The 26,711-nt window shown below is 43.5% G+C and overlaps 1 protein-coding gene across 1 annotated transcript in view; it reads right to left on the bottom strand.

Moving 5' to 3' along the window:
* Window positions 1-26,711, bottom strand: part of DOCK5 (dedicator of cytokinesis 5) — a 175,423-nt gene that overhangs the window by 4,036 nt on the left and 144,676 nt on the right. The window contains exons 38-47 of the mRNA XM_011968854.1: window positions 25,372-25,476; window positions 18,579-18,720; window positions 17,532-17,613; window positions 15,867-15,951; window positions 15,000-15,086; window positions 12,208-12,384; window positions 7,944-8,027; window positions 6,855-6,992; window positions 4,191-4,357; window positions 2-36 (exon numbers count right to left, since the gene is read on the bottom strand). Of these exons, the coding sequence (XP_011824244.1) occupies window positions 2-36; window positions 4,191-4,357; window positions 6,855-6,992; window positions 7,944-8,027; window positions 12,208-12,384; window positions 15,000-15,086; window positions 15,867-15,951; window positions 17,532-17,613; window positions 18,579-18,720; window positions 25,372-25,476 (1,102 nt within the window). The remainder of the gene's footprint in view (window position 1; window positions 37-4,190; window positions 4,358-6,854; window positions 6,993-7,943; window positions 8,028-12,207; window positions 12,385-14,999; window positions 15,087-15,866; window positions 15,952-17,531; window positions 17,614-18,578; window positions 18,721-25,371; window positions 25,477-26,711) is intronic.

The raw sequence follows: 26,711 nt of genomic DNA, 5'->3' as shown, positions 1-26,711 counted from the left end.
GAGGCCCTGCGCTCCAAAAGTGGCTCCAGGATCGAGCTATTGGCCAGGAACAAGGACAAACATCACAAACACTGATCACCTTGCAATCAAAATTCACTCTGAAAGTACCAGCTTTTATGACTTTTTTTTTTTTTTTTTTTTTTTTTTTGAGACAGGGTCTTTCTCCCATCATTCAGGCTGGAGTGCAGTGGTGCGATCACAGCTCACTATAACCTTGACTTCTGAGTAGCTGGGGCTACAGGTGTGTACCACCATGCCTGGCTAAATTTTGTGTTTTTTTTAGTAGGGATGGGGTTTCACCATGTTGGCCAGGCTGATCTCAAACTCCTGGGCTCAAGTGATCCTTCTACCTCGGCCCTCCCAAAGTGCTAAGGCTAGAGGCATGAGCCACCATGCCTGGCCTCCTCAACCTACTCTTGACCTATGACTTCACTCTCAGATTCTAAATCTAAATTTTCAATTACAACCGAACAAACATCTCAAGGTGTTAATGCACAGAAACGAGACCATCAGGTGACTGGACGAAAATATGAGTGAGTATGTTATCCCAGGAAGAGAAGATATTAATTCAATGTATAGGCAAAGACAGAATGTTTAAGAGATTCAACAGGCAGTTTTATGTAGTGGGTAACAGCACAACTCTGGAGCCAGATAGCCTGTGTTCAAATCCTACCCACAAACTACATACTACTAGAATATAGTAATCTAAATCCCAGCACTTCTAAGAACGCATGCTAATAGGAAAGCTACATATACAAATATGTTTGCTACAGTTTTTAATAAAAATATATTTTATACTGATACAAGTTACATATTTTTGAATTAAAATATATAATGAAGTCTTATGGTTAATTGTTTAGAAAGAAGGATGCAGCTTAAATATTCTATAGTAGGAGAAGAATTAATCATGGCACATTTGTATGATGCAATGTCTATTGCCATAAAAATGATGGTAAAAGCTGACAATAAAGATGACACGGCCGGGCATGGTGGCTCACGCCTGTAATCCCACCACTTTGAGAGGCCGAGGTGGGCAGATCATGAGGTCAGGAGTTCAAGACGAGTCTGGCCAATATGGTGAAACTCCTCTACCAAAAATACAAAAATTCACCAGGCGTGGTGGTGGGTGCCTGTAGTCCCAGCTACTCGGGAGGCTGAGGCAGGAGAATCGCTTGAACCCAGGAGGCAGAGGTTGCAGAGAGCCGAGATTGCACCACTGCACTCCAGCCTGGGCAACAGAGTCTCGGAGTCTCCGTCTCAAAAAAAATACATACATAAATAAAGATTACACAGCAACATGAAAAGTGCTTATAATAATAAGATGAGAAGGAACAGCAAAGTACCAAACTATATCTATGCTATAATTGGAGCTATGTAAAGATATCTATTTCAATGGAAAAGGATGTATAATTTAAGAGATACTACATATTTGATTTCCAGGTAGGGTGGCATTCAGGAAGGTTATTTTTAAGATGTAATTATTGTATTATGGAATTAAACATTTGTGAAAAAATGGTGAGCCAACTGATAACTTACAGTCAACACTATTTTAAATACTTAATGATGTATAAATATTCATCACCTATATTAAATTAAGCAGTAGGCCACACAATGACAGATGCAATGCTTTTCCACTTGTATAAAAAATAAACATACTTTTTTTGGTATTATATAACTGAACTTTAACAGTGGTTATCTTTGAGTGATACAGTAATAAAGCATTGTTTTCTTTTAAAAGTTTCCAGTACTTGGCCAGGCGCTGTGGCTCACGCCTGTAATCCCAGCACTTTGGGAGGCCAAGGTGGATGGATCACAAGGTCAGGAGATCGAGACCATCCTGGCTAACAGGGTGAAACCCTGTCTCTACTAAAAATACAAAACAGCCAGGCGTGGTGGCGGGCGCCTGTAGTCCCAGCTACTCGGGAAGCTGAGGTAGGAGAATGGCGTACATAAACCTGGGAGGCGGAGCTTGCGGTGAAGGGAGATCGCGCCACTGCACTCCAGCCTGGGTGACAGAGCAAGACTCCGTCTCAAAAAAATAAATAAATAAATAAAAATAAAGAAAAGTTTCCAGTACTTTAGCAATATATTATTTAAAAATAGTAATCTTAGCAGAAAGAACATGACTATAAATTAACTCCTTTCAAATATTTTAAATTTGAACATATGGAAAGGCATTTTATGTTTTTGGCAAGGCAGCCTCAGCATCAAAAAGCCATCAGTCTTCCTAAAGTTAGTCCATACATGTAACATGATCCTAATAAAAATAGCAACAGGATTCTAGACAAGTTAATCTAACAGTGATCAATGAGCGACACTAGCCAGATTAAATTCTGAAAAGGAGTATTAGGAAATAAAAAATGTTTTCTATCTATAATAATTAAGATTGCATAGTACTGATACATGAGTAGACAGGTAAATCCAAGAAATAGTAAAAAAGAAAGTCCACAGACTAAAGAGTATGTGGAAATTTGATTTTTTATAAGATTGACATTTCAAAAAAAATGACGTGTTCCCTAAATGTTATAAGAAGAATTGAGTAGCCATTCAGAAATAAAAATGTTGGCTCCATACCTAACATCTTATATTAGAATAAATTCTAAAGGATTACAGACAAAATTGTGAATAATGAAACCCTAAAAGTCAATGAAAAAAACAGTACTTTTTTTTGTTATCTTAGAGTGGGAAAGGCCTTTAACTGTGAAATAAAATCCAGAAGCCATAAAATAAAAGATTGATTATATGACTACATAAAAAAATCAGTGCAACTCAATAAAAAATTAGAAGCAACAAATTAGAAGTCAGAAGATAAAGGAGAAATTAGGAGAAAACATTTCAACTCATTTCACAGACAAAGGGACAACAATTCAACAGAAAAAATATTTGACCACAGGTCACAGAAAATAAAACATAAACAAATGAAAAGATGTTCAACTTCAGGCAAAATGAGAAATAAACAAAAACCAAAAAACAAACAAAACACTATACAATAAAATATTTTCCACCTATCAGATTGGTAAAATTTAAAAAGACTAAGAGTACAGTTTGGTAGTTAGGGTATAAGTAACTAGGCATTCCTGTGTGTTGCTGGTGGGAGTGTAAACTGGTATAATCTTTATGGAAGTCAGTTTAGGAATAATTTTCAAAATTAAAAATATACATCTTTGACAGAGCAATTTCACATATGGGATTCTTCCCATATTGATATAGTTGTATATGTACAAAATAACTTGTGTTTAAGGTTATTCATTGTCACACTGAAGGAACAGTAGTAAGACTGAAAGCAACTGAATGACCACCAGTAAGCACTGGTAGAAATATACAGGTTGAATATCCCTAATCCCAAAATCCAAAATCCAAAATGCTCCAAAATGTGACACATTTGAATGCTGACATGACGCTCAAAGGAGATGCTTACTGGAACTTTTCAGATTTGGGGTTTTTGGATTAGGGATGCTGAACTGGTATAACGCAAATATCCAAAAACACTAAAACCTTCCGAAATTCAAAACACTTCTGGCCCCAAGCATTCTGGATGAGGAATACTCAATCTGTATCATGCCACATACATACAATGAGATATATCTATAGCTACAGAAAGCATAAAGAGGGGACTTTTTATGTTCTGAAATGGAATGAGTTTCAAGATATAATAGTAAATGAAAAAAGCAAAGTAAATTCTACCATTCATATAAAAAAAGTGTGGGGAAGAAGATATAATTAGGCAGTGTTTGTGAACCTATAAAGAGCGGCCATGGGGGTACCAAGAACCTGAATGTTAGTATCATTTGGCTTTGCAGGTGGGGGTACTGCAGGGATTCTACTGGAGTGGGAAGTCTGGGAATAAAGGGAGATTTTTTGTGATATATCGTTTGGTACTTTTGGAATTTCATGTCATGTGATTATAAAACCTATTCATAATATAAAAATTTATTTTTAAAAATGGAAATTATGAAAAAATAGGTACTGACTATAGGTATGTAATAGTGTGGTATTGTGGGTGATTTTTTTTTGTCATTTTTCATTTTTAGTAACTGTTGGTATTATTTTGCTAATCATGATATTCCTCAGGAGGAAGACAATGAGAATGACCCAAAGGCTATTGTTCTCAAAGGAGTGATGCGTGGCTAAAGGCAAAATCATTAAGGCGTTACCCCACCGTTCCTGCAGATGAAAGATCAAACCCTTACCCATCAGATCCCGGTCTGGAAGGAGCATTGTCAGATGAGTTTGAAGAGGTGGAAACCACAGAGGACGTGACTGAGGTGATGGACAGCCTCCGCAGAGTGGAAGACATGATGTAGGGCAGCACAATAGACCCCGTGCGGCTTTGCTTCCTCTCCCTCAAGTTGGGTGGCTGAAAACATATGACTCCACATGGTTAGCGGGCCTGGAATCCAGCCCCTATGAACTTGCCCAGCTGCCCTGTTTGCTTGTGGCTAACCAGCACCCATCTGTATTGGCTGGCACCCCATTCTGATTGGCTGGTGCCTGTGCTGCCTCTATTGTTAAATATTGCACATACTGATATTGTTAGCTATAGGTACAACTTAGATTAAACCTCCCTGATTCTAAGACTAGAGACAAAGTTGTCATAATTTTCTGCTACCTACATGAGAAAGGAAAAAATTAAGATGTGCCTCACACTCTCCAATAAATAGCAAAACCTTCCGTCTGCTTCCCCAGCTTAGCTTTCTTTCAGTCTTTTAAAACATGGAATATTGGGGTAAGAGAAAATTTTTAGATTGACACTGTAGATGTGCAGCTTAACCTGGTGAATCCTACATTCTCTAGAAATGTCACCAGTAGGATTACCCCCAGATGCCACCATATGAAACTGACTCACTAATACTGGCCTACTTCTAACAATGACTAAGCTCATTAAATCCAAGACATAGTCTTTGCTGTCTAGGAATGTGTGTGCAAAAGACAAATGCTCCTAGAAAAACTCTTAAGTAGCAGTAGGGTAGGAGGCACAATCTTAGGAAGATGGCAGGACTGAACACTTAATGGCTGAAAGACACGGTCAAAAAGACCCTGGAGGAAACTGTACTGAAGGTGGGCAGACAGGAATGGGCGAGAAAAGAACATGAAAAGAAACTCAGAGCTTTGGTTTGAGGAAATAATGTGAAAATAAGGGGTTTAAGAATAAGACCATTAAAGGGCTGGGCATGCTGGCTCACACCTGTAATCCTGGCATTTTGGGAGGCTGAGGCAGGAGGATCGCTTGAGTCCAGGAGTTGGAGGCCAGCCTGGGCAACATAGCGAGACCTTATCTCTACAAAAAAGTTTTTAAAATTAGCTGGGTGTGGACTGGGCACAGTGGCTCACACCTGTAATCCCAGCACTTTGGGAGGCCGAGGCATGCAGATCACGAGCTCAGGAGATCGAGACCATCCTGGCTAACATGGTGAAACCCCATCTCTACTAAAAATACAAAAAATTAGCCAGGCATGGGGACGGGCACCTGTAGTCTCAGCTACTCAGGAGGCTGAGGCAGGAGAATGGCGTGAACCTGGGAGGCGGAGCTTGCAGTGAGCTGAGATCGTGCCACTGCACTCCAGCCTAGGCGACAGAGCCAGACTCCGTCTCAAAATAAATAAATAAATAAAAAATTAAAAATAATTAGCTGGCTGTGGTGGAGCACACCTGTAGTTCCAGCTACTCAGGAGGCTGAGATAGGAGGATGGCTTGAGCCTGGGAAGTCAAGGCTGCAGTGAGCTGTGATCATGCACTGCACTTCAGCCTGGGTGACAAAGAGAGATCCTGTCTCAAAAAGAAAAACAAAACAAAAAGAATAAGACCATTAAAGAGAACAGGATGAATTCAAAGAAAAAAATGCAGATAAGTACAGCTAGAATGTATTACACCATCACCTGCTGGAGAGAAAAGGTTAGTACATGCACTATCCACTGAACTGCTCAGGAGGAGAAAAGAAAATTGTAGCTGTGAGGAACTCGTCAAAAACAATTATGAAAGCAGCCAGATACATATGAAATGTAATTCACAATTCTTTCTTCCCTTCAAAGGCGAGAAAACTGTACACTTTTCATCAAAATAGATACTATTTCTAAGATTAGGAAAAAATATAAGAATTTGGCCAGACAGGACAAGACTAACCAGTGTCTAGGATTCAGAAAACTTTGGGTTATTTTGTTTTTTGTTTGTTTGTTTGTTTGTTTTGAGATAGAGTCTCAGTCTGTCGCCCAGGTTGGAGTGTACTACTGTGATCTCGGCTCACTGAAATCTCCCCCTCCTGGGTACAAGCAATTATCTTGTGTCAGCCTCCTGAGTAGCTGGGACTACAGGCGCCCGCCATTACGCCCAACTTTTTTTTTTTTTTTTTTTTCAGTAGAGATGGGGTTTCACCATGTTGGCGAGGCTGGTCTCGAACTCCTGACCGCAAGTGATCAGCCCTCCTTGGCCTCCCAAAGTGCTGGGATTACAGCCGTGAGCCACTGCACCTGGCCTGATTTCTAGTACAGTGGTTCTCAAAGTGTTGTCCCCAGACCAGCGGCATCAATATCACCTGGGAACTTCTTAGAATTAGAAATACTTGGGCCCTACCCCCAGATCTATGGAATCAAAAACTCCGGGGTTATGATGTCTCAGCCATCTGCATTTTCACAATCCCTCTGGGCGGTTCTGATAGTTGTTCAAGTTGGAGAACCTCTGTCCAGCACAAGGACTGTTCAAGGTCACCAAGAGGGGAACACACTCTCTCCCACCAGCCCCACTATTTCCATGTCATAGCTGAGGTATTACAACTCATTTGGCATCTGAAAAACGAATCAGTGTCATAAAAGGTCACGGAGCCTAGGAAAAGGCGTGAAGGCCACTTAGATCCTGCTTACCAGTGTTATAACCCCATAGTGCTTTTCTACTTTCTCCTTGAGTTCCCGGAAGCAAGAAGACAACCGCTCATGCAGCGGCTTCAGCTGCTCTGTCAGTTTCTCCCCATGGATGCGGATCCCTTCCGTTAGCAGAGGCATCTGGAAAAAAGGGCAAAAAAGGAGTGAAACGTGCCTCAGGAAGAGGGATCGTTTTGATTTGGTTGGGGAAGGCGGGGAAGGGAGCGATGGGGTGGAAAGGTAAACTGGTAGACATAGTACTGGACAACAGGAAGGCCACTTCTCAGTGTAGGGCTTGTGGACTGGATGGACTTTGGTCAATGATGTGAGAAAATGTGCACACCAAGAATACAGGTTAGCCCTAAACTGGGGAAGGGCTGTGGGATGAGGCAAATCTAACAGAGCCCTGGGGCACTTCCGTGGATGAGCAACTGAGAGGTTTAAGTCTTAGACCGAATTTGGTAGTGATGTTTTCTACCGCTGCCCACTGAAGTCTTGAGAGAAAAAAAATGAGGCCTGCATCTCTTAGCTGGAAATGCATGCCAGGAAACCAACGGTTTTTTTTTTTTTTTTTTTTGTTTTTTTCTGAGACAGAGTCTCACCCTCTCGCCCAGGCTGGAGTGCAATGGCGCGATCTTGGCTCACTGCAACCTCTGCCTCCCAGGGCCAAGCGATTCTTATGCCTCAGCCTCCTCCCGAGTAGCTGGGATTACAGGCATGTACCACCGTGCCTGGCTAATTTTGTATTTTTAGTAGAGATGGGGTTTCACCATGTTGGCCAGGTTGTTCTGAAATTCCTGACCTCAGGTGATCCACCCACTTCGGCCTCCCAAAGTGCTGGGATTACAGGCATGAGCCACTGTGCCCGACCCCAACTGATGAACTCTGATCTCAGCTTTAAGAGGGCTCCGTCAACCCTGGGCAGTTTAACTGCCGGCCAAGGAAACAAATACATAGATAGGTGGTGGTTCCATAAGGGTTAAAAAAGAAAGAAAAGTAACCCTGAGTGGGCTTGTAGACTTAAGCCCTGGAGAATAAAGGGTGTCCTACACTGTGCCCTCCCCAGGAGTGTAGAGGAAAGATGTCCTATACCTGTAATGCTATTAGTCGCTTTAGCAGCTCAACCTTCTCCTGGTCTTCAGGATGCTCCTGCAAGTACTTTTCTGTAAAGAAAGCCTAAAAGCAGAACATATGCAAGTATTAATTAGAACACATTCCTATCTGTGCAGGAAAGCCTGGAAGGGTGAAGCATGTATCCTGTGCTGAAGAACCAGGTGTGTCTAACTAAAAATGCATCCCTTTCCTGGGATAGCACTTACACTATGTTGGGCAATGCAAAAAAGTATGTGCTATTGTATGGTCTTTCCTTTATTAGCAAATTCTTAGCAAGACTACATTCTTGACAGTCACCAGCCCACCACACATACACACACACCAAATAATCATCATCAACAAAGCAAAATGTCATTCATTAAAATAACTTTCCCAAAGAACAAAGCAAAGGCAAAATGGCAATATCTCAAGGCTAACCATTAAATTAAGTGCACAGATATTATAAGGGAAAGAGTAAAAAGTTTAAAAACAGAAGACGGAGGTGATAGGGTTTCTGCTCTTCCCGTGATATTGGCTATATCACGCTTTTTTCCTATATTAAGTGAAAGTTAGTATCTGCACTTTCTTACTAACCCCCATCCTAAACGCTATTTTAAAAAGAAAGTGAGATATAGATGTGAAGACATTTCAAAAATATTAAATTCTGGTTGCCCTTATTATTACATATCAGCACCATGCTTATCAGTAAACACTCATGACCCCCCAGCTAAGTCCCTGTAACAGGTAAATAAGACCCAAACTTAAATTCCAAACACAGGCCTTATATAGGGTACTGTTTTAAAGATAGAATTCATCAGAAAAGAGAAACAGAAGTTTGCATCAAACGTTTCCGACAGGGTCGAAAATAGGAGTGACATCTTTTCTTCCCAGACCTTCACATTCATTTCTGAAAGTGCTTTCAAAGACCAGCCTTCAGATTCCCCTTCAGTCTTCTGCTTTAATGCCATGAAAGCCAAACCCCCCATTACATAAAACCAAGAGCTCCTGGAACTACAGGACAGACTTACAAAAGTGAACGGCCTTTTTCGGTGCCAAACAAAGTATGTGCAAAGCCTACCTTGTGAGCAGACATCAAGGGTTGACTTATGTCCCCCCAAACTTCCTATGTTGAAGTCCTAATGCCTGGTACCTCAGAATGTGACCCTATTTGGAAGCAGGGCTGTTGCAGATTTAATGAGTTAAGAGGAGGTCATACATACTGGAGTAGGATGGGCCCTTAAGCCCGTATGACTGATGTCTTTATAAAAAGGGGAAATTCGGAGACAGAAGTGCAAACACTGGGAGAACACTATGTGAAGAGATGCAAGAAGATGGCCATCGACAAGCCACGGAGGAGCAGCCTCAAGTCATGGAGCACCAAGAAGACACCAGAAGCCAGGAAGAGAGACATGGAACGTTCTTTCACACATCCTTGCAAGGAACCAACGCTGTGACACCTTGATTTCAGACTTCTTGCTCATGGAACAGTGAAACAATTAGTTTTTGTTGTTTTAAGCCACCCAGTTTGGAGAACTTTGTTACAGCAGCCCTAGCAAACTAATACAACAGTGAATATGAATATATATGGAACAATTACCACAAAAAGAAGCATGACAATATAATACATTAGCAAAACAGCTCGTTCTAGCCAGGATCGTATTTACAGGGACTGTCAGCATAAATGAAAAAGGAGTATTTTACTTAAGTTTTCACTGACTTTTACCTTTCAAATACAAGCACTTGAAAATTTTGAAAGTTATAACAATTTTTTTTGGCTAAATGGTAGAACACATGGAAGTTCCCAAAGTATTGGTTAGATCAGGGAACACCGGAGCAGAGTGCCCTGAAATTCATTTTTCTAGCAGAGTTCTGCCTCAGAACAGAAAGGTGAGATAAATTACAGCACACAGCCCCTGTGCTCTTATCACTTTGGCAATGAATAAAGAGCTGGATTAGAATAGTTCACCTACATCAAACATGTAATGATGGGCTTCCCAACTGATTGCAATACATCATGGTGATTAACAAGTTTACTTTTTTCTTACTTTTAGAAATGTGCAGTCATACATATTAACTAAATGAATACATTAGTATTTTAAGCCAAAGGTCCTGAAATATATGTACACATGTATGTATTTATCCTTGCTTTTCGTTCATTTTAATTAGAACACTGTTACACTGGAAAAACTTCATATGACATTACGTATCATTCACAGATATTGGCGTATATAAATCTGTGATTGGGGGTATTCTGTAAAAATTAATACTTGGAAAAAATACACGAAGATTAGTACCAATGAGTACATATGAAAAAGTATACACTGAAAGCATCAGAGTATTTAAAAAGTAGTGTATATTAGATCCTATTTTCATATGGACTGCCATTGTAACACTGGATATTATTACAGCTCCTAACATGGACAAACTAGAATTTGTCTCTGGTGTTGAGCCTTTCCCAGCTGCTGAATATAATAAGGCTAGAGAAGGCTGAGAGGCTGAGAAAAAGGACAAGAAAGAAGATGATTATAGTGGCAGCCACAGAGCACAGACGTCACCATCCATGAAGAACATTCCAATTACACCGTCTGCTCCAAGTAGGCAGGAGGAGGCAGGAAGAAAACCAACACTGGTGAAGCCTCAACTCTATGCCAAACACTGACGTTTCTTCTATACAGGAGGTCTCCCTTAATCTTCCCATCCATCCTGTGATCTATCTTGTAAGTCAGGTATTTTTCTTTTCTTCTCTTTTTTTTTTTTTTTTTTAAGATAGAGTGTTGTTCTGTCGCCCAGGCTTGGAGTTCAGCGGTGCAATCTTGGTTCACTGCAGCCTTTGCCTCCCGGGTTCAAGCAATTCTCATGCCTCAGCCTCTCCAGTACCTGAGATTACAGGCGCCCGCCATGATGCCCAGTTAATTTTTAAAAATATTTTTATTAGAGACAGGGTTTCGCCAAGTTTGCCAGGCTGGTCTTGATCTCCTGGCCTCAGGTGATTCTCCTGCCTCGGCTTCCCAAAGTTCTGAGATTACAGGCATGAGCCAATGTGCCTGGCCAAGTCAGGCATTCTTCTCACTTTGCAGATATACAGAGCTCAGAGAGGTGAAGCATGTTGCCAGGAGCACACAGTGGCCAATGGGAAGCCAGAATTGAGTCCTGGGAGCAACTAAGTGCAAAGTTCCTGCTCTTCCCAGGACACACACACACACACACACGGACACACACACGGACACAAGAGTGCCACACAGTTAATGTCGCTCACCCTTCCCCTCTGGCTCCTTTAATTTCTACCCACTCTCCAGGCGGCTCCACAGGGGTGTCCTTGCCAAATGGTGATTTAGATCCAAATAGTTTATATTCAAAAAATATTTAGCCACTGAAAATATACCACAGCAATGAAAAATTCTACCACCATTAATTATACTTAACATACACTGAATCCATGATGTGTATTTTAAATGCTGTTACATCCTAAACCTATGCCATGGATTAAATTGTGCTGAGTACTGCTTTCATGTCTCAACTAAGAATACTTAGCTGAACTAATTTAATTGTAGAGTCAGGGCCATCAGTTGTCCATACAACCTCTGGCACACCAAGTCAGGCGGGGGTCCTAGAAGCTAATTCTGCCGCCCAGGCTGGAGTGCAGTGGCCCGTTCTCGGCTTACTGCAACCTTTGCCTCCAGGGTTAAAAGTGATTCTCGTGCCTCAGCCTCCTGAGTAGCTCGGACTACAGGCGTGCACCACCATGCCTGACTAATTTTTGTATTTTTGGTAGAGACGGGGTTTCACCATGTTGGCCAAGATGGTCTTGAGCTCCTGACCTCAAGTGATCCACTCACCTCGGCCTCCCTAAGTCCTGGGATTACAGTGAACCACTGGGTCCGGCCCCTAGAAGCTAATTCTAAAGAGAGTGTGGCTCTGCCATCCCCAGAGATGCTGCTCCATTTCCAGTGCATCCTGGGTTCCGGGGTCCACCCACTGGTGTGTATAACCCTCAGGGGAGACAGAATAACAGGTGCTTTGACCAGAGGCATGTTGGTTTTTTTTCTGTGATGCTTTACTAGGCAATGTACCATACCAGCTGGGTTGCAGACAGTCTCTAAGAAGTCAGGGACAATCGTTTCATTCACTTTACTTGCCAGAAGGGAAAGTGAACATTTCTTAGAGCAGCTGTAGGAAATGAATTTGTCGGTGGCAGATGGCACAGAGGAAGGCACACAGACACCCAGGTCTGTGAATCCCTAGGGGGTTCTGGGACCAAGCGAACCTTTTCATAGTTGGAGAAGCCCCCCATGACAGCCGGGTCCACGATGCCACTGAGCAGCATGGAGAGGGGATGCACAGAGAGGGACCGGTCCCAGGCGTGCTGTTGAACACAGTTGCTGATCCTCTCATTGGTCAGCTCCATGGTTTCGATGGCATTCTCCAGAGGACTGATCTCCTCCTGAGTGACAGAGCACATGGGAGAAAAAGGACACTTGTCAGCTCCAAGTAAAGAGTGAAAAAAGTTTAACTCTTCCCTTGAAGAGGTATAAAATATCCACAAGCTACAGAAAAGGGAAGATTTGCTTGTCAAGGTTAGTCTTATAGCAGAGGTCCCAAAACCCCAGGCCAGTATCCGTCCGTGGCCTATTAGGAAACAGGCCACACAACCAGAGGTGAGCGGCAGGTAAGTGAGGGAAACTCATCTGTATTTCCAGCCATTCCCCATCACTCGCATTACAACCTGAGCTCCATCTGCTGTCAGATCAGTGGTGGTATTAGATTTTCATAGCAGTGCAAACTCTATCATGAACTGTACATGCGAGGGCTCTAACTAGGCTGCACCCATCTTATGAGAATCTAATGCCTGATGATCTGTCACTGTCTCCCATCACCTCTAGAAGGGACTCTCTAGTTGCGGGAAAACGAGTTCAGAGCTCCCACTGATTCTACATGATAATTATTTCATTATGTATTACAATATACTAGTAATACAAATACAGTGCACAATAAATGTAATGTTCTTGAATCATCCCCAAACCATCCCCTATCGCCCAATACCCCCGACCTTCCCACCCCAGGTCCACAGAAAAATTGTCTTCCAGGAAAGCAGTCCCTGTGTCAAAAAGATTGGGGACTGCTAGCTTATAAGGACACCACCATTTTTTTGAATAGTGGTAAGATACAAAATAAGCTATTTAAAATCTCCTTACAAAGTAGAATGATGACTTAAACATGGGAGCCATGGTAATGATTATTCCATGGATGAAATGTCTACAGAAAATTTGAGAAGAAAAGAACTGGACTTGTAGTAAGAATTATTTCCTAGGCAACACTTCCTTGGAGACTTTTGAGAAGATCAATGACAAGAGAATAGCAGGATATCAGATCTGAGTCACTTCTGCACCACCAAGAATGTCCACTGGCAAAACGTTTGATGCTTCCTCCATGAAAAGAGGTAAGTGATCTTGAAGGCCATGCATTCAGACCATACATAGTATGAATTCTATGGTTATCAGACGTCAGAAATAATCAGATGTATTAGACTATACAGGCTGAATTTTGAATGAAAAGAAAATGAGACACAGTACAGATTCAGAGAGCTCTTCCTATGGAAATGTCTACAAAATCAGGTTTCAAAAAACAAATATCTCCTTCTTCATTTTACCTATTATCAGTCAACATGACCTCCTATTCCAGACTTGATTCCAAAAGTCTCCATCCAGGAATCATATCCATAACTGAGGAATAATGTCTAAACGTTTTTTCTTTCAGAGACAGGGTGTCACTCAGTTGACCAGACTGGAGTGCAGCAGTGCAATTATTCATAGCTCACTGCAACCTCCAACTCCTGGGCTCAAGCCATCTTCTTGCCTCAGCCTCCCAAGTAGCTAGGATGACAGGCACATGCCACCACACACAGCTAGTCTTTTTGTAGAGGTGGGGGTCTTGCTATATTGCCCAGGGTGGTCCTCCCAAAGTTCAGGGATTACAGGCATGAGCCACTGTACCTAGCTATGACTTATAACACATTGAACTTCAGTTCAGATTTGTTCAAGAAACATTTCTTGAACACCTACTTTAGGTGAAGTGTCATGCTATGCATCACAGATACAAAAGTGATTAAGATGTATGTACTTCGTGGCTCGGAGGAGCTGATGGTGTTAGTGGGGTCTCAGGACATGTAAACATGGTAGGTTAGAAACACGCCCAGGGTGCCACAGGGGACAGACAAAAGGCAGGTCACCCAATTTGGATGTTCCAGAGATGGATTCATTGAGAAGCTGGTGCCTAAACTGAACCTTGATGGGAGTTATTTAGGTGCAGAAATTGCAAGAGTGTGTTTCAGGCAGAGAAAACGATCCAATGTCACGGAGGACTGAAATTAGCACGGGATGAGCAGTACGGTTCCAATAGATTGCCTAGGAGATGAGGCAGAAGAGTTAGGCCATGTGTGTGTGTGCTAAGGAGGGCAGGCTTTATACTCCAGGTACTTGGGGCCATGGAAGGGCTTTAAGCATGAGAATGGATAAAATGGTGAGATTTCCTTAATGGAATTCCCACTGAGGCAGTGAGGTAACTGGATCTGAGAAGGCCATGAATGGCAGGCAGGCCAATGAGGAGGTGGGAAATAAAACAGATTTAATCAATACTAAACAGGTAAAATAGCAGCTTTTGGGAGAGATGAAGAGGGAGGAGTCTAGGGTGATTGGGGACGTGATTAGCAGAGAATAAAAGAAGAGAACAGGCTTTGGGAGGGAAGATGTAATTGACAGGAAACTCCAAGCGGCATTCCAAAAATGTTTCTGGGTGCTGGCAGGATCGCTGAGCAGACACCACTGCTCTGGACATAAAAGAGTCATTCACTGTGAGTGACCTTTAGGGCTGGTGTTGTCACATCAGTTTTACAAAGGAGCTCTATTATACAAGCATGCCTTTTATTTCTCTTTTGAAAAACAAAGTTGGCCAGAGGAGGCTGGCCAAACTGGTGTGAACTGCAGAGGGAATTCAACAAAGGCTGTTATTATATTTGGAGACAGAAAGTTTTTTTCTAAGTGCCAATTTCAAATGACTCACTGTTGAAATCTGTTTGACTTCAAACCACTTGAGAATCCCTGGAAAGGTATATGCAGTCGTATACGTGGTCCGTTCAATCCACATCGTCTGGTGGCAAAGGAAACATGAAATGTTGGTCAATTCCCAGGAGGAAAACATGAAATGTTCGTCAATTCCCAGGGAAAATAGCAAAACTCCCTGGGGTTCAGTTAAGTGAGATTCTATTCTCAAATGCCTCATAGGGAATGAGCCAAATTTTCTCATAAAATTCACGGATCCTGGATGTTTAAAGCTGAAAGGGATCATCTACTTGGGACTTCTCACCCTACAGAGGGAAATGTGAGGTCTAGAGAGGTACGACTAGCCCAAGGTCATTATGAGCAGCAGGCCCAGGAAGAGCCCAGATTCTGGACTCCTAGTCAAGCATTTTCCATGGAGATGACAGCTGGCTGTCTAGGTAATTAGCAGGTGAAGCCTCTATTCCCAGGGGTGCCATCGTTTCTCCTGTGGAAGCTGGTTAGGTAGGTGGAAGACCTCCACCTGGGATGCCAATTTTACCTTTTTTTTTGAGACAGACTTTCGCTGTCACCCATGCTGGAGTGCAGTGGTGCGATCTCGGCTCACTGTAACCTCTGCCTCCTGGGTTCAAGCAATTCTCCTGCCTCAGCCTCCCGAGTAGCTGGGACTACAGGTGTGTGCCACCATGCCTGGCTAATTTTTTGCATTTTTAGTAGAGATGGGGTTTCACTGTGTTAGCCAGAATGGTCTCGATCTCCTGCCTTCGTGATCCAGTGGCCTCGGCCTCTCAAAATGCTGGGATTACAGGTGTGAGCCACTGTGCTCAGCCCATCAATTTTACCTCTTAAAGGACAAAAGGGGTGAACTCACAGCAAATTCGTTGTCTGGATCCTTTTCTCCTTTCCGGAACGGCCGGGAGTATCTGAACTGCTGCACTTCATTGGCTCTGTAGTAGCTGGAGAAGGACAAAGCAATGCTGTATTTTCTCTCTTAGAACAACCACTCCTCGACTTGACTTCAACAAAACCTATAACACATCTGCCTGGTCTGAGTTTTACCCACCAAGCTATCTCATAATCAATAATGCCTCCACATGAAGGCCTGAGAAAGTGCACAATTTGATTTTATTTCACACCTTACTTTTATATTACTTAGGAATTTATTTCACAGCACACAATTTTATTTATTTATTTTATTTATATTTATTTATTTATTTATTCATTCATTTTGAGTCAGAGTGTCACTCTGTCACCCAGGCTGGAGTGCAGTGGCGCAATCTTGGCTCACTGCAGCCTGCACTTTCCAGGTTCAAGTGATTCTCCTACCTTAGCCTCCCGAGTAGCTGAGATTACAGGCACGCACCACCACGCCTGGCTAATTTTTTTATATTTTTAGTACAGATGGGGTTTCACCATGTTGGCCAGGCTGGTCTTGAACTCCTGACCTCAGGTGATCCACCCGCCTCAGCCTCCCAAAGTCACAGCACACAATTTTAAAAGGTATATGTGGCCAGGTGTGGTGGCTCACACTGTAATCCCACCACTTCGGGAGGCAGAAGTGGGAGGATCACTTGAACTCAAGACCAGCCAACCTGGGCAGCACAGCAAGATCCCATCTACACACACACACACACACACACACACACACACACACACACACAGAGCCAGGTGTAGTGGTGTATGTCCCAGCTACTCAGGAGGCTGAGGTGGGAGGGAGGGTCTCTTGAGCCCAGGAGTTTAAAGTTGCAGTGAGCTATGATCGTGCCACTGCATGCCAGCCTAGTTGACAGCAAGACCCTGTCTCTTAGTAGGCGGACTGCCTGAGCTCAGGAATTTGAGACCAGCCTGGGCAACATGGTGAAACCCCATCTCTACTAAAATACAAAAAATTAGCCAGGCGTGGTGGCATGCACCTGTAATCCCAGCTACTCGGGAGGCTGAGGCAGGAGAATTGCTTGAACAATCATGCCACTGTACTCCAGCCTGGGTGACAGAGCAAGACTCCATCTCAAAAAAAAAGGTATATGCACTCACACATACGTTTGTGATCTCATTAGTCTAGTTTTATAACAGTTCTATCAACGCCATTAGCATTCGGCTCTTCAAGACAAGGAATGAGCCCCTCCATCACTGGGGACCAGCCACTCCTCTGTGATGCTTTTGGGTGAAAATAAAAGCTCAGGGATCTGAAACCCAGGCATGAAAGTTCTGATTTTCCTCTGCCTAAAAAAAAACAAAACCCCCACATCCCTTTGTATTAGCAAGCTTTTATCTTACACTCAAAGAAGAATACACAGTAGGTCTTGCAAACTGTAATAAATGTAAGGCTTTGGTTTTGCTGTACTCCAAACAAGTGTGAGGGAGAGACAAACTTCTCTTTTTTGTAGAGACAGAGTCCCACTTTGTTGCTCAGGCTGGTCTCAAATTCCTGGCTTCAAGCAATACTCCTCCTTTGGCCTCGGAAAATGTTGGGATTACAGATGTGAGCCACTGTGCCTAGACACAGATTTTTTTTTTTAAATGAAAAACCACTTACTTTAGGATCTGCTCCGGAACTGGTTTATCCTTGTAGCTGGGCGGCAAGCTCATCACTGGCTTTACGGTGAAGCACTGCATGTCTGAGGAACTTGTTAAGGAAAAGAGAGGGGCTGGGGCCGCGAAGTTGTCAGATACCAAAGGCCCCTGTTCTTCCTGCTTCGCAGCCGGAAATGCCACCAGCACCGATCACTCCCTTTGACCCAAATGCCAGGACCACATTGAAAATGAAGTTCCTTTGTGTATCACCGAAATGCCTTATTCAGTGATTACAATTAATCCTAGGGTCCTTTTTTTTTTTGGTCAGACATCTGGCAAACAACCCTTGCCATCGGGAAATAGACTTCAATGCAATATCAGGAAACAGGTGCTTACAAATGGATTCAAACAATTTCTTGGGACAAGCATCCCCTGAAATCACCAGACTCAGAGCCCAGGCAACAGGAATTGCTTGTATCTTTGGATCCCATCTGTTTATCCAGTGCCATAGTTGGGCACAGTGCTAGGTATTTTGAATGTTATCTCTAATACACACAGCAACTCTACGAGAGGGATATTATTATTCTCTTTTCACAGATGGAGAATCTGAAGATGAGAGGTTAAAATCCAACATCACACAGCTGGTAAGTGGTCAAGTTAGGCTTCAAAAGCAGCTCAAGGGTAAGCGCTCCTGCTCTGATTTAATGATCATGTCTTAGAAACTCTTAGCTCCCCAACCCACCAGGACAGAGATACCGTTTCAAAGTCTACAACAGAATCCAGAATTCAGAATAGGAAGTCTATGTTCCACTTAAGCACTCCATCTGGCTAGGAAGTGTATTTCATATCCGTCACTTGTCTATTACCTCTCCTGTTTTGTTACGTCATCACCACCAGCTAATGCTATGAGGGTCCCAAAGATTTTACATGGAATGGGAAACTGTGTCAGAACGCTTCAGAGGATCGTCTGTCTGCAGAGAAGGGACTGTAGCTCCCATCTTCTCTGGCTTAGCAGGGGCTGTGCACAGCCATAAGAGCCTCGGGGCCATATTCCCCACGGGAAGGATACACTGCTTGGGGGAGGACTTGATGTCTTCCCCAGGAGGCGTGGTGCTGGTCATCTTCTCCGCATTGGGGAACTGGGTTAGCAACCTCAGGCTGAAGTCCTCTCGCCTCTCATACTCCTTTCCCCGGTAGATGAAGATTTTATTCTGCAGGTGAGAGACAGCAAGGGAAGTCATTACACAGCACGAGTGAAGAGGCAACTGGAGTTCCGGGTACTGAGGGAGCCATTGCGCTCCCCAGCCAAGGTTCAATCCACACCATCAAGTTCTCATTGAATATCTAGTCCGTGCCTGACAGCAACTGTCTTATCTTATAAGAGCTGCGGTTTATTTGAGAAGTTAAATCACAGGCATAAAAAATACTCAGCCCGGCGCTGCTTCTGGTGTGGCCCAAGGACCATGGCCAGTCTGCAAACAGTCTGGACCCCCATCTGCAAGGAAATAAGGAACTTGTGCCCTCATGTAAATCAATGACATCACCAAGCATGCTGATATTTTCATGGCAAGACATTCTTAAGGAAGGAAGGAAGTGCATTAATTTACATAGAGGTATAAACTCTTTGTCGATCTCATCACGATCCAGTAACAGTTTGTGGACCAGCATTTAAACAGCACAGCCTCAGAGACTGAGGAGAAGGAACGTGCCTTCTGGCACAGAAACAGAGTCACAGAGAATAGAAGCAATGTACCGCAGTCCCCAGCCAATCCTGAAAGTCTGAGAGAAAATCACCGCATTAAATACTATTTTCTCCACTCTAGACTGTAAATATAATCTCTTTAATCAAATTTTTTTTTTCCCCAAGAGATTTCCTAGGCCGCAGGCATGGGAGTAATTTGTCTCACAGGTGTGACTGCCTGGGCAAGTGCAAACATAGCCATGTTCGAAATGAGCAGTTTGCACTGGCAGCCCACACGATTCATTTTTAACCAAGGCTTGGGCCCAGGTTGTCTCGTAAAATGTCTTTGAAACTCACTTGTCCATTCACATAACAAACATGTGTTGTGCAAACAGAAGATCAGTCAGACAACAGGAATACAATGGTGATCCTGCTCTCACAGAATTACCTTCTAGAGGAGAGAATACAAAACAAGCAAGTAAATAAATAAGTAAACCTGACAGTGTAAGTACCGTGAAGGCAATTACACTTTTCAGGCAAATACTGAATGAAGGGAGTAAAAACTACTGGATCTTTTGGAATACATGATAAAACTTTTCCAAGCTAGGAAAAATCTATGGGACTCAAGCCTGTTGAAATTCCATCATTCAGGCGAAACAACGGTGGGCAAAGGATCAGAGTGTAATACAACGCTAGTTGTATGATGCAGACGATAACTATAAAAGGAATCAAAGCAGGTCAGGAAGAATTAGCTTGGCTGGAAACAGAAGGCTTCAAAGAAGACACGGGCCTTAGATAGGCATAGACAGATGAATGGGAAAAGGAAGTGTAAAGAGAAGGAGTGAGAAGGGCCAGGCGGGTACGTGGAAAGGGTCAGGCCCAGGGGTGGAAAGCACAGAGTCCTGGGAGAAGACATGAGCCTGGCCTGGAAGAATGAGCCAGAATATGAATGATCTTGCATGGCAGGTAGAGGTTTCAAAGACTCGGAATGTTCACTGGAGGTTCTGGAAGGCAGGAGCCGCATGATGAAAGAAGAAGTGTAGACAATGTAAGCCAACGGTGGCATCTATGTTCAACTGAAGGCTCATAGGCTGGACTGCGCAGGAGAAGGAAAAGGAACAGCAGGAGAGAGAGAAGGAAAAGGAACAGCAGGAGAGGGAGAAGTAAAAGCATTCAGTGTTTGTCTCTTTGGTGTTGGGAGAAGGGCGAGGAAGATAGGCGAGTTGATGCTGATTCAAAGATCACTGGTTTTGAGCCTGGGCAATACAGTGAGACCCCATATCTAAGAAAAAATAAAAACATTAGCTAGGCGTGGTGGTACACACCTGTAACCCCACCTCCTCAGCAGGCTGAGGCAGAACAACTGCCTGAGCCTGGGAGGTCAAGGCTGCAGGCAGCTGTGATTACGCCACTGCATTTCAGCCTGGATGACAGAGCGAGACCCCATTTCTTTAAAAAAAAAAAAAAAAAAAGTCAGTGGTCTTGGAGTAGGAAGAACAGTGGTACCCTTGACAGAAACAAGAGAGATAAAGAAATCTCACTGGGTTGGAAGGAGAGAATGATGTAATTTTATATATTCTGAATTTGGGGAAATATCCCATAGAAAAGAATGGCACTGACGTTATATGCACTCACAAGGATTTTATATTCTACTGTAAGTACGCTATGAGGTATGTTAACATCTATAAACTACCTTACAGTTTATAAAGCACTCCTATATGCTATTTACTTAATTCTCAAAACTTTCGTGTGATGTAGGCATTATTTTTCTAAATTACGGATCAGAAAACCAAGACTCAGTGATTACGTGATTTCACCAAAATCACACACTCGCTCAGCAGGTGATTTAGACTAGAATGCTTCTGACTTAAAGTCTGGTGTTCTTGATTTCACAGAATCACTGCTGTCTCTGTGGTCACATTTCTGATTTCATGCAACACACAGGCATATGTAACGGATGTGGCAGGGCTTGTTCTTTTATGTTGACCTGGATTAAAGCAGAGCTAACACTAGACCCTGATGCATTTTCACCCTACACTCTATTTTTTAATTTTTTATTTTTTCTTTTTTTGAGACAGGTCTCACTCTGTCATCCAGGCTGGAGTGCAGTGGCTTGATCACAGCTCACTGCAGCTTCTAATTCCAATCCTCAAGCAATCCTCCTGCCTCAGCCTACTGAGCAGCCAGGACCATAGCACATGCTACCATGCCTGGCTAATTTTTAAAAAAATTTTTTGTAGAGACAGGGTCATGCTATGATGCCCAGGCTGGCCTTGAATTGCTGGTCTCAAATTCCTGGGCTCAAGCAAGCCTCCTGCCTTGGCCTACCAGTGCTGGGATTACAGGCACGAGTCACCATGGTTGGTCCCAGACCTTCCATTCTTTTTTTTTTTTTTTTTTGGTGAGACGGAGTCTCGCTCTGTCGCCCAGGCTGGAGTGCAGTGGCCGGATCTCAGCTCACTGCAAGCTCCGCCTCCCAGGTTTACGCCATTCTCCTGCCTCAGCCTCCCAAGTAGCTGGGACTACAGGCGCCCGCCACCTCGCCCGGCTAGTTTTTTGTATTTTTTTTAGTAGAGATGGGGTTTCACCGTGTTAGCCAGGATGGTCTCGATCTCCTGACCTCGTGATCTGCCCGTCTCGGCCTCCCAAAGTGCTGGGATTACAGGCTTGAGCCACTGCACCCGGCGACCTTCCACTCTTTATTCTCTTTCCTCTGCCTGGTCCATCTCATCCCCAACCACCGTTATTTTAACTCCATATAAGTAACTCACCAACTTTTATCTCTTGTCTGTAACTTCACTTGAGTTCCAGATCTATACAGCTAATGGTTGACTTGTGCCTTTTGGATGTTCCAAATCTACCTCCTCTTGAGTACGTGCAAAACTAAACTTCTGCAAACACTTTAGAAAACCCTGGGAGGTCCTCTGCTATCCGGTACCCACAGCCATCCGCCCCATTCTCCTATACACCCTCTTGTACACACTACTCCAGCCTCATAGCTTTTGGACCTGCTATTCTCAAGGTCTGGGACCCGTGCTCATCCTCTTGATAGCTGCACGGCTTATTCTTTAACTTTTTTCTGGTTTTTGCAAAAATGTCATTTTCTTTCTGAAATCTTTCTTGTTTACTCTATTTAAAATTGCAACTCCATCCCCAACACGTGCCTCTCTAGTCTCCTTCCCTAAGTCCTTTTCTCCATGATATTTACTGAATAGCTACACTGTAGAAGGCAGTGTTCTAGGCCATCTGACATACTCAATAGTTTATTTATCTCATTTTCTGATCTCTCCAAGCTGGAACATAAGCTTGATAAATTTCAAGATTCTGGTTTGTTTTGTCTCTGCTCCCATGCCTATATTAGAGCCAAGTACGTGGTAGGAGTTTAATAAATATTTACTCAAGGAATAAATTCATTCTCTCCTCCGTGACTCTGGCCTTTTCCGGTCCTGCTGTCCCAGTAAATAGTTCAACTACCCCCTCCAATGATGCAGGCCAGAAGCCCAGAAATCATTCTTGACAACTCTCGCTTCCTCACCCACACAGCCCATCAATCATCAGATGGCTGTGACCTCATCTCCACCACTCTAGTCTTTCCGCTTCCCTCTAAAGCCACCACCCCCACGTCCCGAGTCTAGCCTGTCATCTCTTTTTTGAACATCTGCAATGGTCTCTTAGTGGTTTATCTGCAGCATCTCCCGTCCATTCTCCATGGATGACCATGGAGACCAAAGCCAGATGACCTTCCCAATATGAAAAATCTGTAGCAGCTCCCACTGCTCTTAGGATGCAGAGAGAACACACCAGGAAACCTCAGGGCTGTGCAGGCTCTTCCAGGGCTCCCCTCCTCCCTGCCGGCACCCCAGCTCTCTCTGTGCCTGCCGCATCGGCCTTTCCTTCCCAGGCACTGCCCTGCTCTTGCCTGCCGCTTCCTCTGCCTGCAATGCTTATTCCTACTCCCTTCACCTGCTCCACTCCCAGCTTACCTTTCAGACTGCAGCTGAAATAGAGGTTCCCTGGAAAGACTTTATCTTATCTTGTCTTATTTGAGACAGTCTGGCTCTGTCGCCCAGGCTGGAGTGCAGGGGCACCATTTCAGCTCATTGCAACCTCTTGCCTCCTGGGCTCAAGTGATTTTCCTGCCTCAGCCTCCCAAGTAGCTGGGATTATAAGTGTGAACCACTGCACCAGACCCTGATTCTTTTTTTTTTTTTTAAATGAAGACATAAGCTGGGCATGGTGGCTCACGCCTATAATCCTAAAACTTTGGGAGGCCGAGGCGGGTGGAACATCTGAGGTCAGGAGTTCGAGATCAGCCTGGCCAACATGGTGAAACCCCATCTCTACCAAAATACAGAAATGAGCCGGGCCTGGTCATGCACGCCTGTAATCCCTGCTACTTGGGAGACTGAGGCACGAGAATGGCTCGAACCCCAGAAGGCGGAGGTTGCAGTGAGCCGAGATCGCACCACTGCACTTCAGCCTGGGTGACAGAGTGAGACACTGTCTCAAAATAAGTAAATAAATAAATAAAAATAAAAAACAATATTAAGACGTAATCTACATACAGTAAAATGGACCCCTTTTTGCGTAAAATTCTGTTAGTTGCGACAAACATAACCAGGACCACAATCAAGATACAGAACAGTTTCCCTGCCGCCAAACATTTCCCCAGGCCCTTCTGCAGTCAACCTCCCCTTGACCAGCAACCACTGATCTATTTTCTGTCCTGATAGGAAGTGTTGCCTTGGCAAGAATTTCATATAAATAAAACCACAGAGTATGTAGTCTTTTAAGTCTAACTTCTTTTACCTAGCAAGATGCATGTGGGAATTGTGCCCGCAGTTGTGTGTATCAGGAGCTCACTGCCTTTGGCTGCTGTAGTATTCTGTTGTGTGGAGACACTGAAGTTTGTTTATCACATCACCAGTTCAGGGACACTTGGATTGGATCCTGTCTTTGGTGACTATGATTAAAGCTGCTATAAATATTCCTGTACATTTTTTGTAAGAGGGTAAGTTTCTATTTCACTTGGGTAAATATTTCCTGGTCACAGATTCTTATAGCACAGGGTATCTTTCTTGGTTACAGTTTATTTATTTATTTATTTATTTTTGAGATGGAGTCTCACTCTGCCACCCAGGCTGGAGGGCAGTGGTGTGATCTTGGCTCAATGCAACCTCTACCTCCCGGGTTCAAGCAATTCCCCTGCCTTAGCCTCCTGAGTAGCTGAGATTACAGGCATGCACCACCATGCCCAGTTACTTTTTGTACTTTTAGTAGGGACAGCTTTTCAGCATGTTGGTCACACTGGTCTCGAACCCCTGACCTCAAGTGATCCGCCTGCCTCAGCCTCCCAAAGTGCTGGGATTACAGGCGTGAGCCACTGTGTCCGACATGCGGTTTAAATTTTACATTCATGTGTGATTAAAATCTCCCCTCATGAATTTAGGTTGTAAAATCCATGAGGGTAGGGACTATGTTTGACTGTAATCAGCAAAATATTTCTAATGCCTTCTCTATACCTGGCACAGAGTAGATGCTCAATAAATATTTACTGACTGAATGAATAAACAGTGTCTCATCAGGCACTGTTAGGAATGTAAATTGCTTGCTTTATCACTTGTTTTAAAATTAGGAGAAAGTAGATGGAGAATAAATGTTTAAGCAAAGCTCAGCTCTAAAAGAAACTTTTCTTAAGAATTTTTGTTTATTAAACTATAAAATGAGTATCACATTATAGATGATTTTGAGATGGAAGAAAAATACCATCCTTGTCATTATTATTATAATAAAATGTTTTATTTTGGGAGACTCTCGCAGTCTAGTTTTTGGGATACTTACTTTCAAATTAGCTCTAGCTAGAAACACAACAAACAATGAAATACATCAGTCCATGCTCTTCCCCGTAGTGACCCACAGCAGCTGACCAGTGCGGGGCGTGCTTTTCCCTTTTGTACTGCACCTGGGAAAAGTCATTTCACAAAAGACCTGCCAGAACACCAGGGGTGTCCGGGGGTGTGGGGTGAAGAGGCCGGCCGCTCAGGAAATGCTTTCCCTCCCCTACCTCCCACAGCGAGAGAACACGGGTCGGCAGCTGCTAACACACTGTTGCCCATCTGGAAAAGAAACGAGTTTCTTCCCTCCTCCTAATGGCCTGGGAGACCACCATTAGGTTTCTTACCCGCAGGAAAGAAGGGAAGCCCTGTCCATAGTATCCAACAGCAAAGTACTCAGGCTGAGGCCTCATTGCCTTAATGATGTTCTCATAAAACGAGGCCCTTTTTTTCTGGAAAACAAAACAAAACATTCCAAGGGGAGGTTATAAGGACACGGTTAGGGGGAGAAAAAAGTCAGACCTTGTTTTGTTGTTTCCCATGTAACGCAGAGCAATGAAAGGTCTTTGAAAAACACCCTATTGGGCAGAAAAGGATTATCCTGTTCTCAGATCACAGGTTTTGGACCTGGGCTCCATGAATGGACACTGGAGGGCTGTGACTCCCTGAGGGTGTATGCAGAAGTGTGTGCACGTTTGCATTCTTCTGCGTAACGGGGCAGTGTGCAACTTTTTCAGCAGTTTCTCAAAGTGGGCTCAGGACCTATAAAAGGTTAAAAAGTGCATTCTGAGATTCACAGAAGGTGGCTGCACTTAACCAGATACCCATGGGAGAAGATAAAGGACCTTCCAAGGCCAGGCGCAGAGGCTCATGCCTATAATCCTTGCACATTGGGAGCCGCAGGTGGGAGGATTGCCTGAGGCTAGGAGTTTGAGCCCAGCCTGGGCGAAGTAGTGAGACCCCATCTCTACAAAAAATTTAAAAATTAGCCAGCAGCTGAGGCAGGAAGATGTCTTGAGCCCAGGAGTTCAAGGCTGCAGTAAGCTATGACTGCACCATTGCACTCCAGCCTGGGTGACAGAGTGAGACCCTGTTGTGAAAAAATAATAAAAATAAAGAACATTTTTAAAAAGAAGGACCGTGCAGTTCATGCAGTGGTTTGGATGAAAGTGTCTGGTAAGTTATAAGTACCCAGAAGGTGGTGGTGATGTTCTGTTTTTCAGTATCTGCTACCACCTTTATCTTTAATTCTTCACAAGATGAGAGGCTTCCCAGCTTTGGCTCACAAGGTCAGCCTTAAAGTAAGCAAAATAGCCAGCCAGATGTGGGCAGCTGTGAACAATGACCTGAACCCCCTTCCTCCACAATAGTTAGCGTGCCATTTATCTAGGTGACAGTCTCATCAAAATACTATTTTCTTAGACCAGTAGGTAACATGTTACATTACTAATATTTCAGCTCAGTTCAGTTGATGAAATTATTATTATTACTATTTTTTGAGACAGGGTCTCACTCTGTTGCCCAGGCTGGAGTGCAGTAGCATGATTACAGCTCACTGCAGCCTTGACCTCCCAGGCTCAGGTGATCCTCTCACTTCAGCCTCCCAAAAGTAGCTGAGACTAGAGGAACGTGCCACCACACCCAGCTAATTTTTTGTATTTTTTGTAGAGATGGTGTCTTACTATGT

This window comes from Mandrillus leucophaeus, unplaced genomic scaffold, assembly GCF_000951045.1.
Source record: "Mandrillus leucophaeus isolate KB7577 unplaced genomic scaffold, Mleu.le_1.0 Scaffold86, whole genome shotgun sequence".
In the NCBI taxonomy this organism is placed as follows: Eukaryota; Metazoa; Chordata; class Mammalia; order Primates; family Cercopithecidae; genus Mandrillus; species Mandrillus leucophaeus.
This window is presented reverse-complemented; position numbering and strand designations above follow the sequence as displayed.